At 41.6% G+C, this 21166-nt stretch overlaps 1 protein-coding gene across 2 annotated transcripts in view; it reads right to left on the reverse strand.

Moving 5' to 3' along the window:
• The window catches only part of TNKS (tankyrase), a 320206-nt gene that overhangs the window by 285509 nt on the left and 13531 nt on the right, over positions 1 to 21166 (reverse strand). For both annotated transcript variants that reach the window (XM_065597440.1, XM_065597439.1), the window contains exon 2: positions 13566 to 13790. In XM_065597440.1, coding sequence (XP_065453512.1) covers positions 13566 to 13790 — 225 coding nt within the window. The remainder of the gene's footprint in view (positions 1 to 13565; positions 13791 to 21166) is intronic.

Raw genomic sequence — 21166 nt, forward strand, 5'->3', positions numbered from 1 at the left:
GTGCCTGTACTCACCAGCATTGGAACTGGAAGCTGGCCACCCCACCCCCTCCCTCCAGGCTTGCTGCCATTATAGCGGCAAACCTGGGAGGGAGGAGGAATGCCACGTGCTTGGGGGAGAGGCGGGGCCAGGGCGGGGATTTGGGGTGGGAGCCAATGGGGGATGGAGGGGGTGGAGTCGGGGTGGGGGTGGGGCACAAGCCCTTCCGGGAGGGCAAAATTGCTTGTTTGTCCAGTGTCCCGACCGCACATCGGTCGGGACACGGGACAAACAAGCAAATATCGGGACAGTGCCGATAAAATCGGGACGTCTGGTCACCCTATGCTTGACTTTATTTTTAAGGTTTGCAGTTCTTAAAAGGTGTAGAATCTTTTATTGTTTAATATAGGTAAAGAAATATTAGTAAAAAAAATTAAGGCCTGTTGCTTTCCTTTGCTACTTTTTTGGGTTCTTTTATTTCAAAATTAACTACTTAATAGCTCTCTTTCATTCTTAATCTTAAAAAAATGTTGAAATGTTTCAGTTGCATTAAATCTTTGAATTGATTAGCTTAAACGAGTAGAGCCAACAAAACACAGTGCATTGCTCAGGCCAGCAGCATAGCCAGAACCAACTGCTAACTCACCCCTGCCCAACCTGAGGCTGTGCCTACCTAGTCTCTCACATGTGTCCTTGAGGACAAGAGTAGGATCAATCAGTGACAGAGGAAAAATGGATATCATATGACCTGGAACATATCCTAACCCACCAACCCAGCTCATAATTTGGAAATGTGATACATTTTAGTAGACAACAAATTTTTTAATGAAATGAAATCTGTTGAGAAAGTTCCTAAAGAATACAAATGATAAATATTATTTTGTTAGGAGTTACAAAGCAAGCATAAAAGCATATAATATTAATCTACAAGAAATGTATCTGAACCGGTTCAAACAGGAGTGGTTGAACCAGTTACCAAACCATCATCCTAAGTTAGATACTGAACTGGAACCAAACTGGAGAGTTAGGAAATATTGATGAACCTGAACAAGAACTGAACCAAATTTTTTAACAGTTCAACTCCCTGACTAAAACAGTCTTGTAGGTTAGACACAGCTCCCAAAGTGCAATGTTTTGTTTTTATTTTTTTAAATCCTTCACCTCTATTATGAAAAGAGCCTTTATGCAAGCTGCAACAAAATTCTACATACATTTTTGTCCTGCATACTGCATTTTGTGTCACATGCAATTTTACATTTATTTTATGCCACTGGAGTCTAGTGATATAAACTGGAATTCAACTGAAAACGCACAAAAACAACTAACAAATACAGTTTTAAAACTGCTAACTAAACTACTTTGAACGTGCTGGATACACAAGAAAAAAAGTTTATCAAAACATGTTTTGCATTTAAAACTGATTTATTAAACAAAGGAAGTACCTATAGTTAATTATCTGAATTGATTGTTTCTGGTCACCAGGTCCTTCGGGATTCAAGAATTAATAGATAGTCCTCATACCCCATTTTTATTCATAGATTTAAATAGGACAACAAGCTTTCCTATCCATTTCTAAACTTTGAACAAACTACTCATTGAATTTAATTAGCTGAAGAAAATATTTTCTCTGCCCCCACAGAAGAGGTTACTGCTGACAAAAACTGGTTTGGCACTTCAACTAAAATCCTAATTCCAAGTGCTTAGCCAGTGATTGCAACTAGTTTAGCAGCCCATGTGTTTACATTTTAAAAAACGAATTAGATGGCAGTTTAGGCCTTAATAAAGGTTATTTAAAAATACAGATGGTACTCTATCAATAAAGAGGTCTCTACTAGGAATCTGAGGTATCAGCTGTGGGCCACATGGATGGAGAGGAGAAAATATGCATCCAGAAGTTAGAGAGCCACAAACCAGCCCAAAAGATCTAGGGAAAGGACTGTGAAAGCTAGGATGACTATTTGGAATCTAAAAAAAATGACAGATAAACACACTGAGATGTTGAAAGTCAAGAAAGGGTCTCCAACTCCCTTTCTTTGGGACTGGAAAGTAAATGACAATAGAAGTCACTCCCTCAGAATACTAAGGGTACTTATTCCAAGAGCTCTGTGTTGTATTAGGGAGCTCACCTCCTGTTCCTGAAGAGACTCATGAGACTGGTAGCTGAAGAGGGATGGGAAAGGAGGCAAGAAGGTTGTTATTAAATCATAGAATATCAGGGTTGGAAGGGACGTCAGGATGTCATGTAGTCCAACCCCCTGCTCAAAGCAGGACCAATCCCCAACTAAATCATCCCAGCCAGGGCTTTGTCAAGCCTGTCCTTAAAAACCTCTAAATGAATGGGATTCCCCTTTATCTCGAGGGCCCTCATCCAATTGTCTCGGAAGCAGGAAATACAGTTCCTAAAGGGATGAACAGAGGAGAAGGAGAAGGAAGATCCACGGAGAGTTCTGTCAGACTCAACTCACATCAAAACTAGTTTTTGGAGAAAGGTCCCTCCTGAAGGGTTGAGTTGGGATTCGTTTCAGGAGGGGTGCTTTAGAAAGCCTGTTACCTGGACTTCTCCTGAGTTGCTTAAACCACTAAGGAACCAGGATCAGGTGCTGGAAAAAGATATTCAAATCACTTTGTGGGGAGTTGATACTTTGTCCACCCTCTTCAAGCTAGGTAGGATGGAGGCAGGAGTATGCCAGATAACAAGGATCTCTCTGAGCTGACCAAGGTTAATGGGCATTGCTGGTCTACCCAGTGTTGCCATGTGGAGAATGTCTAATAGTCTGTTTCTCCTGTATCATCTCAGATGGAATGTGGAGGGTCCCTGCAATCCTCCTCAAGAGATCCTGAAGGGTTTTAAATTCATTTTGAGACACAAAAGAGGGTGGTTCGACAGCCTCATTAAGGGACGAAGATAAGGAGTAGGATATTCTATGTACTCCTCACCCTCTAGGATTCAGGGCTGAGTGGTTGGGGTTTGCCCCATCAGTAAAGGAGATCCTAGCTGACATATTGAAGAAATTGGTCTTCTGAAGTGGGGATTCACATCCCAGGGGCTGGTAAGAAAAATGGGGTGGCAGACTCAGGGGAGGATATCACAAAAGGTGCTCCTTGAAGTCCACTTGTCTCATGTTCTCCAGTATACTCTTCTCTAGGTTCCATACCAGATACCCATTGGGCCACACAAGGTGAATATTGGGGGCAAGAGAGAGGACAGCCTTTGGAGCATGCTGATGAAGAGAACAAGAAGTAATATGTCTCCTCTAGAGGGGGCACTCCTGTCCAAAGTATTGGGTCCACATGGTTCCAAATGAGGTATGACTGTAGCAGATAGTTGCTTGGAGACAACATCTCAAAACAATCCAGTATCTGAGACTCAGGCAACAGACCAACAGACAACAGGTGAGCCAGTAGCAAGAAGAGTCTCAGTGCTGGGATCTTCAGTGCCAGGGAAGAGTCAGTGCTGAGATGGTGCTCTGTGATGGGGTGAAGTGGTCACCACAAAATATGTCTGTGTCAATGCCAGAGCCAGAGCGCCTGATGCAGGTATGGTACTGAAGCAGCAGAGTCCTTGTGGGTGAAAGAACCATCAGTGCCACGGCACTGGGAAGGAACTCCAGGCCATGGATCTTGGAGGCAGAGGAGAAGTTTTAAGCCTCTTACTTCAGGTCAGGGGTGGTGTTCTGCACCTAGAAGCCTGACTGGCATGGTACTCAGTCCTCCCTCTTTAAAAAACACAAGCAGGTGCAGTGTGCTCTAAGAGAAGAAGCAGTTTTCAAAATAGAGGCTGAGGCACAACTTGCTAGTGCAGAGGTAGGGTGCAGTGGATCTTTCCCAAGCTTCTCAGGGACAGAGATGGACGTTGCATTAATCTTTCCAGCAGCAAGAAATTCAGCCTCATTTCTCTATTCTTGAGGGTCCATCTTAGAAAGAGCTGTAATCTGGCACATGCCTGTCTCCCAGGCAGGCAGATGAGGCATCTCGAACACCTATCATTAACAGGCATGGCAGAGTCACACAACTGGCAGGTCTTGAAACCAGGAGATTTGGGAATTCCCATAATGAAGGAATAACCCCCTTTACTGGGGGTGTGGTATATTTACCCACTCAAATGCTTGTCTACACTACCAGCTAAATCGGCCCCGCTGCGATCGATGTGGTGGTGTCAATTTAGTGGCTCTGTTGAGCACTCTCCCATCGACACCTGTACTCCACCTCCCTGAGAGGCAGAAGCTATGTCGACGGGAGAGCATCTCCCATCGACATAGTGCAGTATCGACACCGCCATAAGCCAACCTAAGTTACATCAACTTCAGTTACATAAGTTACATAACAAATAGTGTAACTCAGATTGACTTACAGTGATAGTGTAGACCAGCCCAAAGACAGCTACTAAAAAAAAAAGCGGCCAACAGGTAAAAAGAATAAAACTAATAACCAAACTAATATTAATCTAAGAATAACTCTGAAAAAGTCCACGTAGTGGAAAGATTTAGGGAATCTGCAATAATTTCTGAACTCTGAGATTATGAACTCTGTATGTATCTTTACCAAGCTGCAAACTAAATTTTGAAGGTGCAGCACATTGCCTTCTGTTGTCCTTTCACCATCATGTTGGACCTAAATTCCAAAGGGCTGTGATACAAGGCTGACAGAAGACCATCCTAATTTAATGATTCTATTCTAACACAAACATCCTAAACAATAGACTGGCTCCAACCCACGAGAACTGGTTTGTCAGGGAAGAGGTTGCCAGGCAGCAAAATCAGCTGGTAAGAATCTGGGATCACCTGAGGAGGCTGACCTGGGAGCCACCTCACACAGAGACAAGGTAGTTATATACAGGGCAGGAACATCAGTTCTGCATCTTCAGCCATTTCACCACCTCAAGAAAAAGGAAGCTAATGCAGGAATACGAGACTGGGGAACCTTGCCTACCTCAATTCAGACAGTTGTCCCCTGCCCCACAAATGAAGGGTGAGCAAGACTGAGCAGCATTACATTACATACACTACATTCAGGCTTATATTCTATATGATCTGTACTCTATTTCTGGTGCTTAAGGAAAGAGCAGTGATGTTTCAGAATCCTGTCCAAAGTATGTGAGGTATGTGCTACACAACCACATTTCCCTTGAAGAGGGAAACTGTAGGCCCAGAATACCCACATGGCTTGAGTTCTAGGAGACAGTGCATTTAAACTATGGTGAAGTCTAAGTTGCCAGCACTGCTAACAGGCTAGGCAGATTAACCACGACATCTCAACCCTCAGAAGGGAGCACTTGACAGAGGATCTTCACCCTAAGAGTATCAGAGGGGTAGCTATGTTAGTCTGGATCTGTAAAAAGCAACAGAGAGTCCTGTGGTACCTTATAGACTAACAGATGTATTGGAGCATGAGTTTTCGTGGGTGAATACCCACTTCATCAGACGCATGTAATGGAAATTTCCATTACATGCGTCTGACAAAGTAGGTATTCACCCATGAAAGCTTATGCTCCAATACATCTGTTAGTCTATAAGGTGCCACAGGACCCTAAGAGTGCGTATAGAGACCCCAAGCTAGGGGCAATGCTTGAACTTGATTCAGACTCCAGAGGCTTAATGTACATGGAATCCAGCAACTGGATCCCCTCAGCAATCTGATGAGACCCCAAAAGTGTGTGCTTGTCTGAACCTTCCGATAATAGTGACCTAGGAAATGGTTATGTCGGATAAGGAACATGGGCACTGCTAGTACTCTGTCTTGCACCAGAGCTCAGAGGAACTGAGCAATGGATGCCCCTGCCCCTTACGCCCTGAGCTATGATATTCTGGAGGGAGGGATGGGCATTGGCACAGCCACAACTGGTACTGCTATTCAAAAAATAATCTGATTTCATACACATGGGGCACATATGCACCAAGGGTGGAATCAGTGTAGACAATCACCCAAGAAGCATAGCTTGTAAAGACACTATTCTCTTGTCACTGTTATCAGATAGTATTTCAGTATCACTTTCCTTCAAGGAATCTGAATATTTGTAAAAGCTTGAACGATTTTGATGTTTTGCTTATGTTTTCCCACAACTATAGCATTACATTTGAAACCAGTCTTGCTCTGTGTATAGACCCATTTTCATTCTGAGTGCCTTGATCTGTAGTTAGCCACCCATGCTCCACAAAGTTCTACTTAACAGGCGTCAACTATTCTCTTTGGATGGCATCCGGGTCTGACTTGACATTTCACTCAAAAAAAGATCAGAACAAAATTAGAAATCTACAAAGCCCATAAGGTAGGTGGTAGAAAATGTTTTTTGAAAGCCAGTGATGAAACTTTAGAATTAAACCCACTTTAAGAGTGCTCAGAACAGTTTAAAACTCAAACAGTGTCACCAAATTTGACATATCTACTCTCCAAGTAAAGTGGTTTCTTATACAATGACAATCAGTGCTGCCATCTTTGATCTACTTTAAATTCACGTTGTGGTCATTTGATGCTTCCATTCCAGTACATGCCTATTTCTCAACAGTTTGTCAGTGAGACATGTAATTCAATTATTTGGCATATTAACATTTCTATATTTGCCCTTAATGCTTATTATGCACTATTTCCATGTTTAGTCAACTTTTAGATTTTCAAGTTAGTTTTTAAAGCTTAGATTTTAGTTAGATTTTAAAGCCAGAAAGAACCATGCTGTCTTAGTCACGTCTACTGTATTAGTCAGATCATAGAATTTCCTCCACTTCCATTCCCCAATTTCTATAAATAAGTGGGGATGTTATTTTTATGGTGACTCCTTCCCACTCTCCCTGAATCCACAGATACAACTTTCTAACAAGTAGGATTAAAGTTCTGCAAGAAAAATGTTGCTTTCACATATTAACAAGAACTGAAACATTTAGAATATTAGTTCATACTCATTGTAAGATGGGTTTCATATGGTGAAAAAAAAGAGTAATCTTTATTTTGTGATTCGAGCAGACAGATTAAGTGAAAAGAGTAGCACTCAAAGAGCGCTGCTTCCTGTGGGGATCTCTGGTCAGAACACACCCAGTAAATCTACCATTAAATTGCTATTATAGATTGTGACATCACAGGAACCACAAATTCAGCATGCTATCAGATTTTTTTTAAAGAAAATTTTTAGGGCTGTCAATAATAGAATACCATGAATTTACATATTTTTGAATGTTTTCTACATTTTCAAATATATTGATTTCAATTACAACAGAATACAAAGTGTACAGTGCTCATTTTATTTTTTATTACAAATATTTGCACTGTAAAACAAAAGAAAAAGTATTTTTCAATTCACCTAATACACATGCTGTAGTGCAATCTCTATCAAAGTTGGACTTACAAATGTAGAATTATATACAAAAAAATAACTGCATTCAAAAAACAATGTAAAACTTTAGAGCTACAAGTGCACTCAGTCCTACTTCTTGTTCAGCCAGTCACACAGACAAACAGGTTTGTTTACATTTGCAGGAGATACTGTTTACATGTCACCTGAAAGTGAGAACAGGCATTCGCATGGCATTGTTGTAACCAGCGTCGCAAGATATTTATGTGCCATATGCACTAAAGATTCACATTCATAGGTCAGTGATTGCATTGGCTACTTGAATCACAGCAGTCCCCACAGTAGATTTCCCCACTACAAATTGATTCCCGACTGACTGGTAGCAGTCAGGCGTTGCAAGCTTCCACAGGGCTATCACCACTCACTTCTCAACTGTCAAGGCAGCTCTCATCTTGGTATTCCTGCGATTCAGGGCGGGGGAAAGCAACTCACAAAGTTCCAGGAAAGTGGCCTTATGCATGCGAAAGTTTCACAGCCAGAGGGAATCATCTCATACCTGCAACACCAAGCCGACCCACCAGTCTGTGCTTGTTTGCAGGGCCCAGAATCGGCGTTCCACTGTATCAACCAGCCCCACTGCCACCACGATATCCCAATTGCCACAGCCTCTGCTTTCACGAACGTCTATGTCCATGTCCTCCTCACAATCGCCCTTGTGCGGCCGTTTCTTAGCCAGGTTCTGCACATACTGCAGTATAATGCGCAAGGTGTTTACAATGCTCGTAACAGCAGCAGTGAGCTGAGCGGGCTCCATGCTTGCCGTGCTATGGCATCTGCATGGGTAACCCAGGAAAAAAGGTGCAAAATGATTGTCTGCAGTTGCTTTCACTGAGGGATGGGAGACTGACGACATGTACCCAAAACCTCCCGCGACAATGTTTTTGCCCCATCAGGCATTGGGAGCTTAACCCAGAATTCCAATGGGCAGTGGAGACTGCGGGAACTGTGGGATAGCTTCCCACAGTGCACCGCTCCGTGAGTCGATGCTAGCCACAATAGTGAGGACACACTCCACCGACAATGCATTTAGGGGGGACATACACAATCGACTGTATAAAATCGATTTCTAAAAATTGACTTCTATAAAATCGACCTAATTTCATAGTGTAGACATACCCTAGGAGAGCTACTTGGTGCAAGGACCTTTGAATGGCTGAAGCCTCATACATAAAGTCCCGCTATAATAATGAACCAAGGAGTACCTCAATAGCAGAAAACTAGCTTCTTCCTTTTCATTACTTTGATTGCCTCCAGCATACAGAAGGGTTCTATAAGAATCCAAAGATTTCTCAAGCATGCCTACTGAGACTAATAACGGAATTCTCTTTACAATAGTTAGCAGCACTGATGCGAAGCTTTTGGAAAATATGTCTGGTGTAGACAAAGGCAAAGATATCAAAGGATGTTGTAACAAGTTACGATGCTCAGTCTCCATCCATAGCGTCTGGAGTTGTACAGAAAAAAAAAGCTGCATACAGAAGTGGTAAATTCATACAATTTCAGTTGCCTAATCTATATCAAGATTTACATGCAAAGACTATTAATCAAGGTTAGTTTTCAGTATTTTGCTTCAGAAAAAAAAAGGGGAGGGGGAGGAGCTTTTCCTACATTTTGGCCATAAGCATGTGTGCTCTACACCTACACCCAGCACTACAAACAGTTAATATTAAGCTAGATGCAATGTTTTATTGAGACTGTACAGAAACAAAAAGGTTGAATTCTTATTATGCTCATGTTCCCTCATATTTGGTCTTGCATAGCAAACTAGAAACCTTGGTTCTCCCTATCTTAGCTTTGACAATCACTTCTATGACTTTACAGTGCTCTTCCGTGAATATTTAGTGCTCATCCTTGAATTATAGTAAAATGTTTCTTGCTTGGCTCTTCCTTAAGCAAACAAAATGGTGTTCGATCTTGAATAGCAATACTTGAGAGCAAAATGCTTCTCATTAGCTCTGGGAGCAGAACTCAGACATTAAACAGGTGTCTTAGTAATAGATGAGCCAACACAAAGATCTATAAATATCACCAACTTGCTGTCTAACTATTTTTTGTTTCGAATGCTTGAGTCAATTTGAAAAACACATGCATTCATTAAATGGAGTTAACAGACAAAACTTAACATACATTTGATTACTAAGCAATGAAAACAAATTTTCAATGCCTAGTCATCCCGTAAGAAATGGCCAGCCACGTTCACTTTTGCTAAGTGTTTGCCATCCTCAGGGATCCTTGGTGTTCCAAGATAAAGAGCACAAAGACGACAAAGGGACAGACCAGGTCAGACTACAAGTCATGGGCCAGATTTTCTGAGCTAAACAGGTGCACCTTTCCATTCTGTTCTATACAGATTCTTATACCATCTTATTACCATGGTAAACAAGCACCTTCCAGTCCACATTAAGCAACATGAACTACACTTGCCACATATGGTTTGTTCTCTCTCATCCTCTACCTAGGGAGAAAGAAATGTGTGAAGTGTGTGCGCGCACATCTCATATGTGCACACACTTGTCCAGTTAGATGCAAATAATTTTGATGACAATTAAGCAATATAAAAACTATTTGCAGTAGAAGTGTGCATTTACCATTTTAAAACTATTTAATAACTAAAACCCAGAGACCATTAGCAATCTTCAGATCTATTGTAATGACTATCCAGTTTTTGCTAGTTTTCCAGTTTTCCTATCTTGTAGCTTTTATTGTGGCTCTGAAAGACCACTGTTAATAAATTTTCCATGTTTCCTGGCTCATTACACTTTTCAATTACCAGTTTACTCTCCAGCCATATTACAGAAGCAGCATTCTCATGGTAAGGAGGATATGGACAAAGACATGCAGATGGGAGGAAAAAGAACAAATATGGCAAGTGTCTCCCATTTTAGCATTTGGATGATGTTCAAAATAAACAAGAACCAAAATGAAGCATGTGGGGAAAAAAGGCAGTGGACAGTTTCTAAAAAGTTAAGTTGCTGGTTTTCAGCAGATATTGTGGAGTTCAACAATAAATTCTCATATGTTGTGCCAGTGTTCGAGACACTGTCAAATCCATGCTTTATAATAAAGCATACCTGACTTGTTTAAGTCTAGTACCTGACACTTTGAGTTGTTCAAGTCCATTTCTTATATAGCAATTATATTAGTAATCTACACTTTGGGTAAAAATGGTTATTATACAGTATACTTAGGCTTGGAAGAATCCATTTTTATGCATGTCAGCATTTTTTTGTATAATGCCAGTTGAAGTTTATTTTTAAGCATTTTTTCTGTTTAAATTTTCACAGTTGTGGGAAATTATGGGGGAGGATGTCAGAATAATTTAATGACAGCATAAGTAAGTTAAATCTTTATATGCCGTTAAAACAAATTGTCAACATTACATGTCAAAATATACAAAGTTAAATCAACAAGGCATACCTGTAAACTATTCATTCATGAATCCATTCATAAGAAGCCTAATTCAAAAGTCTAAAAAATCATCACTGGATTTTAACTAAAATTCTCAAGCAGCATTTTTATTACCTTTCCTATCTTCAAACTTTGATCATCTAAACATTTGTTGTTGTGTTTATAGTGAAATCAACATTTATCAATAAAAATTAATCCTTCCAAGCCTAAGAATATTGCAGAAATATATTTTCAAGTAGTCTGAATCCTTGCTGTGCCATCAAATATTGCTTAAGGCATGAACAAGACTCCAACCTGTATCACAGACTGATATTTGTATGTCCTCTTAACACTCAAGCGTTCTGCCATACATAGAAAATTAAATTATAAATAAATGTATACAAGTTGCTCTGCAGAGTTATTTACTTACAGGACTTGAAGAGATAGGGCCCCATATAAAAATAGGCACGGACGTACTAAAATGGGAAAAACAGACAGGCCAGACACTAAATTGTCTACATTTTGATCAAACTACACCAGAATCATTTCACACACATGTAGAAAAGTGTACACTGCAGGTTTCTAAGGAATCAGTTAAGTCCTTAATATGGCATAAACTAGACTATGACTTTTGAGAAAGACAATGATTCTTGATATAAAAATGTCAAGCGATGGAAAAATCTACCACAACCCTAACCCTAGGCAAATTAGAGGATTGCCTAGACAAATTAGAGGATTCGGCCAAAAGAAATCTGATGAGGTTCAACAAGGACAAGTGCAGAGTCCTGCACTTAGGACGGAAGTATCCCATTCACTGTTACAGACTAGGGACCGAATGGCTAGGAAGCAGTTCTGCAGAAAAGGACCTAGGGGTTACAGTGGACGAGAAGCTGGATATGAGTCAACAGTGTGCCCTTGTTGCCAAGAAGGCTAACAGCATTTTGGGCTGTATAAGTAGGGGCATTGCCAGCAGATCGAGGGACGTGATCATTCCCCTCTATTCGACATTGGTGAGGCCTCATTTGGAGTACTGTGTCCAGTTTTGGGCCCCACACTACAAGAAGGATGTGGAAACATTGGAAAGAGTCCAGCGGAGGGCAACAAAAATGATTAGGGGGCTGGAGCACATGACTTATGAGGAGAGGCTGAGGGAACTGGGATTGTTTAGTCTGCAGAAGAGAAAAATGAGGGGGGGATTTGATAGCTGCTTTCAACTACCTGAAAGGGAGTTCCAAAGAGGATGGATCTAGACTGTTCTCAGTGGTACCAGATGACAGAACAAGGAGTAATGGTCTCAAGTTGCAGTGGGGGAGATTTAGGTTGGATATTAGGAAAAACTTTTTCATTAGGAGGGTGGTGCAGCACTGGAATGGGTTGCCTAGGGAGGCGGTGGTATCTCCTTCCTTGGAGGTTTTTAAGGTCAGGCTTGACAAAGCCCTGGCTGGAATGATTTAGTTGGGAATTGGTCCTGCTTTGAGCAGGGGGTTGGACTAGATGACCTCCTGAGGTCCCTTCCAACCCTGATATTTTATGATTCTAGGCAAAATATTCCCCCGATTAATTACCCTCACTTAAATTTGTTATGCATTCCTGTGCACATCTAGACTCATCTTCCAGCTACTGGATCCTGTCATGCCATTGTCAGCTAAATGAGCTCTCTAGCATCAGGTCTCTTCTTCCTGTGTAGCTATTTATGGACCCAATTAAGTCACCTCTTAACCTTCTTTTTAAGGTCTCATTACAAGGCAGATTTTCCAGTTCTCAAGTCATTCTTGTGGCTCTTCTCTGAACCCTCTCCAGTTTTTCCACCACCCTTTTTGGAATGTTGACTGAGAACTGGACACAGGATTCCCATTAGTGGTCTCATTAGTGCTATATCCACTGGTAATATAACCTCCCTACTAAATTTTTATGTTGACTGTCTTTAAGCAAACACTGGAGATTTTTCAAAATTGGTCCATATAATAAAATGAAGTGCTCTCAGATTACAACTAAGATCTCAAATTTGTTACCATGATCATTAATATGATGTGGCTACATAATCACGTTTTTTCCCCTCTGGATCTGAAATACTGACCAGACAATTTCACATGTCTTACTTTAGAAGGAACTTTCAAGCCAGTTTGCACATTTAAAAATTAAAAATAAAGAACTCTGCTTGAAGAAAGTATTACTAAGCAGGCTGAAAATATATAAAAATGAAAGATATTACTGAAGAGTATTTACTATGACCTACATACATTTTAAATGATTGAAATGTTCAATTTTATTTCAAATTACTTTGGCTCTAGGCTAGAGCACATGCAGAAAATATGTAACTGTGCTGAACAACTTTTTCTCGTAACTAGTCCCTCAAAGCTTTCCAACAATAGTAAAATGGTTAGCCTTTCATTTCTTATAACACAGGAAATACCTGTCTTCACAGTTTGAAAAATACCTCAAATGCCAGGGTCAGCCTCAAAAAGCCATGATGTTATCTGAAGTCAAATCTTCCATTTTATTGGCAGAGTTCTCATGTTATGTTTCTGCCAAAATGGTAAATTAACTGCATTAGATTACTCCTCCATCAAAATTTAGCTCCTGTGCCAGTTTAGCTTTCCAGACCGCAAGCTCAGAAAACACCGTGTTATGAATCCTGTACGTCACTAAATTTTAGGTTACCATCTCTTTACTTGTTTGGGAGAGGGGAAGGGGGGAAGAGAAAGAGACACTTCTTAACAAGGAAGAGAAAAGCAACTGGTCCCTTATCTATCAAGTGGAATGGAAACAGTCACTACAATTGCAAGCAATACAAGTTCACTGCAATATTAATGTGTTTGCATTTTTAAGTAAATTGATGCAATTAATGATAAATACTTACCAATACACACATCTATCTTCCCTTTGATAGCAGCTTCATGCAGAGGAGTGTAGTTCCAATTGTCTCTGGCATTTGGATCTGCACCTTGACATAGTAACAGGCTAACCACCTCAGCATGACCAAAGGAACAAGCATTATGAAGGGGTATTAGCCCTCCATCATCACGAGCGTGAACATTGGCTCCTGTCTGCAGCAAGTGTTCTACTACATCCTTCCTTCCAAAACCTATGAGAAGAAAGAAACCTTTGTTAAATATCTATGCAGGCTAAGAAGTATGTTTTAGAGATAGGAACAACCACATGAGAAGTAAATCCATTTTTAAAAGCATTTCAATCGTTTGGTCATAAACACGGAATGTTCAGTACAGTCAAATTTCTCACTTGAAAGATGCACTTAGACTGACAATGGACATATTTAAAATAAGTTCAGATAATCAAAAGAATGTCCCCTAAACTCATGCGCTTCCAGAGCTCTTGCAGAAACAGGTTCTGGAGCACAGAGTCTTACTGCCCTTTGGAGCCCTTTCTGCGAAGACCTTGTAGGCATCACAGCCTTTAGCGCTCTTCATCTGAAGCTGGTGCAATAATCCCATTCTTTTAGATGGGTCCCCTATCTTGGGCAAGGCCTAAATTAAAGATTCAATGAAATGATCAGAGTGAAATAGTAAAAACAAAAACTTTTCCACCTAACCCTATCGTCAAAATAAAAAACTATTTATAGTTAAGTGTGTTTCTTTAATATTGGATGAAGGGAGAGATATGTTCTATGACCACTCCAAAAGGTAGAGAAACTGAAGGACCATTAAAAGGTGGCAGTCTAGTCAATGGAGGACCTGATGGAACTGCAATCATAACTGCCAAGTATGGCTCAGAAGTGTTCTGAGGTTGGGCACAGGACTCCTACAATGGGCTCTGTGAAAACAGCATCAAAGGGGAAACAAAGTGCCTTAATACTGAATGCTAATTGAGGATTTTAACACGTCTTTCTAGAGCTCATCATTACATCACACATCCCAAAATCATGGACAATCAGAAGGTTTGTTCTCTAGAATCCAAGGCACCAATCCAAGTGCACATACACAGGTAGTATACCCCAGCAAGAAGATAGCAGTTATTATTAGGACCCTTCCAAAGACAACTTAAGAAGGTAAAAGTCAAAATCCTAACCTTTTCCTTCATTTCTCATTGGGGGCAACAGGTCTGGAAACCTCTCTCCTGGGTCATATCCTACTCTTTTTCAAATGTTACGATGCCTTTTCAAAGAGCACAACTGACAAAATTTTAATGTGGCTAACGTCAACACTGACTAATCTAGTTATCGCTGTTAGACAAAAAGGAAAGGAAGTGTTGCTGGAGCCTCCCTTGCACATGCGAATTATGACAAGCACCTGGACAAAGCAAAGTTCCTTCCTCAACCCACTCAATCCGTAAACTGGAGATCCATCTCCCTCACTCAGTTTTGCCAAGAATTAATGGATTGCATTAAACAATGAAGATTAAAAACAAGAGTCTAATTAGTACTTTTTTAAAGTCCTGTTTCCAGTTCTATCAATGAAGCTTTTTAATTCAGAAAACACATGAGTCAGAGTTGGAATCGTTAAAGAGATAGTTCTCTAGAGACCAATAGACAAAGAAAAATCTTTTGGATAAACAGCTCGAGTTTAAACTGACTTCAGGGCCTTCTTTCTGATCCAGCAAATGGACAGAATCTTCTGTTCAAGGGAGAGCCCGAAACTTTAGAGAAGGGTTAGAAAGACAGACTCCTGCTAGAGTTGGAAGGGGGAAGAGTGATCTTTGGTAAGTTTATTAGCATGTGTGTAGGTTTCTTTATTTGTTTGTAATGTTTTCTTTGTAATGCTTTCACCTTAAGAATAAATATGCTTGCATAAAAAGGGTCGTGTTAACGCATAGCTGCTGGCAATTACTTTGTTCATAGTCTTTCAAGAGTAAGCAAACACAGATGCCATCCTCATTAAGCAATCTGGTTAGCTGGCAATAATAGTGTAGACAGGGAACTGTGCAGCCTGAAGTACCCCCAGAGAAGATGGTGGGAGAAGAGGGAGACAGACGCGCATACACACACACACACAGGTCTCCACCCAAGAGAGGTGAAAACTAAGCAGCTGGGAGCCTAGAGTGGGTACTGTCGCTGCATCACAGAGAGGAATACAGGATCAGTTGCCCTGAACTGAGAGTTTTGTTTAAACCTTAAATCTTTGTGCATCTCCAGAAAGAAAGTTGATCCATCTAGCAATTTACTAAACTTGAGGCTTTAATTCAAAATCTTCCATTTAAAAGACCTTGCACAGATGATCAGGCAAAACATTAAGAAAAATGAACCTTCAACAACACTTGAAACCAGTGGTTCTCAACCTGTGGCCCTTTACGGCCCAATCAGCACACAGCTACAGCCCATGTGACATCCTCGGGGCCATACAGGTAGTATACAGGTATAGTGTGTGGATGTGACCCACATAACACAGAAAGCTGCATATGCGGCCCACAACAGTAAACAGGTTGCGAACCACTGCTTTAACCAAGTTCACCTAGGCAATGAAGTCAGTGGGAGTTGGTAGGTTCTTAGCACTTCTGAAAGTCTAATTACCTATTTAGGTGACTAACTAGGCTTTGTCATTAAGTCTTGTCCCTCGTGCTTTCTGCAGGTAAGAGACCAAAGTTATAAAATACTACAGTATATCCATACCCTTGCATGAAGTAAGAAGAATATGTCTTCCGCAATTAGAGTACTAGCTACATATCAAGTTCTAGTTATATCACACAGTCAGATAATGTAGTTGTATAATTTCACTTGTCTTACTAAAAAGCAGAAATTTCTATCTAGTTTTGACAGGTATCCCAGGTAATGTGGGAGTGTCAAATTGTTTGGCTGAGCCATTGGCACAACTCGTGGAACATGTGAGCCAAACTGGCTAGTTCTATTTTCTTTTAAACTAACTATAAAATCTCAGTTTTACTCTGATCACAATTTTCCATAAACTCTGGTTTTCAGTTTTCTAGGAAAGATTTTTATTTCAATTACTTTCACTGCATCTTTTACCGTCTCTCCCACATTACAGATTACTTGCTCTTAGATTTGTGCTAGTCTGTGGTGGGGCAGTGCCCAACCCCCTAAGAAAAAGACTGGAACAGGCCTTTGAGGCAGTGCAGGCCGGCAGCCAATCAACAGAGGCCTCTTAGGAGCCGATCAGGGCAGGGCAGAGGCAGCCAATCAGGGCTGGGTTAGGCCCTATATAAAGGCTGCCTAGCAGGAGGAAAGGCCCTCTCTCCCTGACTGCCAAAGGAGGAGGGTTCCTGGGCTGAAAGGTAGCACCTTGGACAGAGCAGTCATAGAATCTTAGAATATCAGGGTTGGAAGGGACCTCAGGAAGTCATCTAGTCCAACCGCCTGCTCAAAGCAGGATCAATCCCCAGACAGATTTTTGCCCCAGATCCCTAAATGGCCCCCTCAAGGATTGAACTCACAACCCTGGGTTTAGCAGACCAATGCGCAAACCACCGAGCTATCCCTCCCCCCGAAGGGCTGGGGAAGGGCAAAAGGAGCTGAGGAGCTCCAGCCAAGGAAAACCCCAGGCTGCAGGCCTTGCTACAAAGGGCCGAGCAGGTGCACAGGGCTGAAGGGGAAGCAGCTCAGGGACAAAGTCTGACAAGGGGAGAGAAGGAGGGCAGGGAGTCTGCCGCTAGAGGGTCCCTGGGTCGGGACTCAGAGTAGCAGGTTGGCCTGGGTCCCCCCCTTCCTCCTTGTACTACACCGGGCTGACAAGGAGCGTGGCCTGATACAGACTGTGGCTGGCCCCGTGACAAAGGGGCTAGACTGTGAGGCTGCAGCCAGCCACTAGAACAGGTGCAGACGAAGGACTGCTGATAACACCAGAGCAGTGGGCACTTCTGGAGGGCAGTGTCCTGAAGAGGATGCCGCCAAGCGGGGAGCAACGCGGGTCCGGACACCAACAGGAGAGCAGACGACGGATGGGACCCTACCTACAGAGGGCGCCCGACAGAGGACAGAGCTAATTCCCAGACGTGCCAGCGGGAGGCACTGCAGTGGTGAGTCCCAACCCCGTCATAGTCCCAACACTTCTTTAAAAAAGTCTAATAAGAATATGTCCTCAAGAAAATGGAAAAGTACAGCTTATCCGTATCTGAACATTGTCATTATGTTAGATGAAATAGCAAAAATGCACTGAATAAATGTAATCCCATTTTATTACTTTTTAGAGGACCAAACCTAGTTCACATCAGAGCATGTGCACTTCTCCATTTCCAAGCACTCATCTTATTAAGAAAATGGATGTTATTGTCAGAATGGTTTCCGTGGTATGCAGGTACTTCAGGCTAGTTTAATTTGTCTTTCCAGTTAAGCATATTGAGAGCCAGATTTTCCCCTCACACTAGTTTACATCAACACAACTCCACAGACTTAAATGAAGCTAGTCCCAGTTCACAACAGTGTAAAAAGAGAATTAAGCCCACTGGCTGAAATTAAGTGCATTAACTTAACTATATCTAGAAAAAAGAACAGGAGTACTCATGGCACCTTAAAGACTAACAAATTTATTAGAGCATAACCTTTCGTGGGCTACAGCCCACTTCTTCGGATGCATCGAAGCCCACGAAAGCTTATGCTCTAATAAATTTGTTAGTCTCTAAGGTGTCACAAGTACTCCTGTTCTTTTTGCGGATACAGACTAACACGGCTGCTACTCTGAAACCTATATCTAGAAACTGAATCAGATATTTTCATTGCAGTGTACAAGCTTTCCAGTAAAATTGCAGGTTTCACTAAATAAATAATCTGAGTTTAAGTTCTATGTTCATGTTCGTGTATTTTCTCATTCTCCTCCTTCACACATTTTAAACATGATTTTGTTGTACAAAACCACACTATTCAGAGAAATCAAAAAATAGGCCATAGCTGAAGCACAGAATGCTTCATGTCATTAGAAGTTAATACAATTCATACAACTTAAATATTGAGAACGATCAGAGATGTTTAAAATGGAAGTCTGTCGGATCTATTAAATTTGTCCTTGGGATTTTGCCATCTCACAGGCCCTAATCCTGCAACGGGGTCCACTCCATAGGGGCATGAGTCTGCTGACGTGGATTGGCTTCTAGAAGTGTTTTAGCCTCCGTAAAAAGGCATACTTCAAATATTCTTTATCCTCCCACACCATCGGTGCATAGGGCATCCAAATTCCACCATTGATTTCGGTTTGGTGCTGATCTGTTCCGAGTGTCATACTGATGGATTCGGCTTCTTTCTCTCTTGTTCTGCATAATGCTTCTCTAGGTTACCCTCTTCTCTTTCCAGGTGGTGTCCACATTACTTGATGTGGAATTCAGGCTGGTGGCATCCTTAAAGCACGTCTTAAATATGTCCATCATTGTCTGACCATGTTTGGTGCTTTTGGTTAGTTTGCTCTCCTTATAATTTCTGATGTTGCAAGACACTTCCCAGTGAACTCTGAAGACCTTTTCCAGGTTTTTACTTTAGAATGAGTTGATCTTATCCATTTCTGTTGGAGATTCTCATGACTCTGCTCCACAAAGGAGGACAGACAAATTAAAAATTCATACTTGTATCACTGTCAGCCATGCTACTTTTCCAAATCTTTTCAAGCTTTGGAAAGTTGTTTGCTGCTTTCAATATACATGGCTTGCCATATAGCATGTTGACACCATCTTTACACATCTCACTCCCTAGACAGGTAAAGTGATTTGCTACTTCTAGTGTCTCTCCGTCTACTCTGTTGCTTTGGGGACATTGATAGCCATATATTTTGTCTTCCCTTTATTGATGAACTAATAGTTTATATGCCAAAAGCTGGGTCTTTTTGTCCCTTAAGTGATGTGTTGGGAGTTAGAAGCGAGCACCTTCTTTTGAAAACACCCTCTTTGAAAATAAATGTGGCAGCATTAAGATAACACCCAGAAGGAAGCGCCACAGATGACCAACTGACACAGACACAGACAGGTATAGATTTGCATGAGAGGGAAGCTGCTATAAATGTGAGGTGTCTTGCAGAGGACCCCAGGTCTCGTCTTGTCAACATCAGAGCATGGATCCGAATCAACAGAAGCCCAGCTCCACCTCTCCCCCATCTAACTCACCTGGCCAGTGAAGTTAAGGGGAGCAACTAGTTGGTAACAACAACAAGACAGAGTGTGCATGTGAGTGCATGAGAGTAATACATATCATATGCATGATACAGTGTTGATTGACATATGTATTACCAATAAATGTGGCACTTTGCCTTCCCCCCCCCCCCCCCCGAAAAGATCCTGTGCAGTACTTTAAATACAACAAGATGTCTGCGGGAACTAATAAGGACTGTACCGGGGAAAGGATTGGGCCCAGACTCAGAAGGAGTCTAGTCTGTGAAAGAAGCTTATTGGAACATCTGAGGGTGAGATTTTACCTGCAACCAGTTTCTTAATGTATTAGGCTTAGACTTGCCAAGCAAAATAAAGCAAAAACACGAGACTTACTTTGTTGTCTATTATTACTTGAAACCATTTAAATCCTACTTTTTATACTTAATAAAATCACTTTTGTTTATTAATTAACCCATCCAGAGTAAGTGATTAATACCTGGGGGAGCAAACAGCTGAGCATACCTCTCTATTAGTGTTATAGAATCACAGAATATCAGGGTTGGAAGGGACATCAGGAGGTCATCTAGTCCAACCCCCCTGCTCAAAGCAAGACCAATCCCCAGACAGATTTTTGCCCCGGATCCCTAAATGGCTCCTTCAAGAATTGAACTCACAACCCTGCATTTAGCAGGGCAATGCTCAAACCACTGAGCTATCCCTCACATTCTTAAGTACCAGGCAGACTGTGAAGAGCTACAAAGAGACCTTATAGTAAAATTGCCAAAAAGGGTGTCCTTACTAACTGCAATAACTCAGTTATTGCATAGTATCAGAGGGGTAGCTGTGTTAGTCTGAATCTGTACAAAGCAACAGAGGGTCCTGTGGCACCTTTAAGACTAACAGAAGTATTGGAGCATAAGCTTTTGTGGGTGAATGCCCACTTCATCAGACGCAAGTAATGGAAATTTCCAGAGGCAGGGATAAATCAGTGTGGAGATAACAAGGTTAGTTCAATCAGGGAGGGTGAGGTGCTCTGCTAGCAGTTGAGGTGTGAACACCAAGGGCGGAGAAACTGCTTCTGTAGTTGGATAGCCATTCACAGTCTTTGTTTAATCCTGATCTTATGGTGTCAAATTTGCAAATGAACTGGAGCTCAGCAGTTTCTCTTTGGAGTCTGGTCCTGAAGTTTGTTTGCTGTAAGATGGCTACCTTTACATCTGCTATCGTGTGGCCAGGGAGGCTGAAGTGTTCTCCTACAGGTTTTTGTACATTGCCATTCCTGATATGACTTGTGTCCATTTATCCTCTTGCGTAGTGACTGTCCAGTTTGGCCAATGTACATAGCAGAGGGGCATTGCTGGCCCATGATGGCATATATAACATTGGTGGACGTGCAGGTGAATGAGCCGGTGATGATGTAGCTGATCTGGTTAGGTCCTGTGATGGCGTTGCTGGTGTAGATATGTGGGCAGAGTTGGCATCGAG

Source organism: Chrysemys picta, chromosome 5, assembly GCF_011386835.1.
Source record: "Chrysemys picta bellii isolate R12L10 chromosome 5, ASM1138683v2, whole genome shotgun sequence".
Taxonomy (NCBI): Eukaryota; Metazoa; Chordata; order Testudines; family Emydidae; genus Chrysemys; species Chrysemys picta.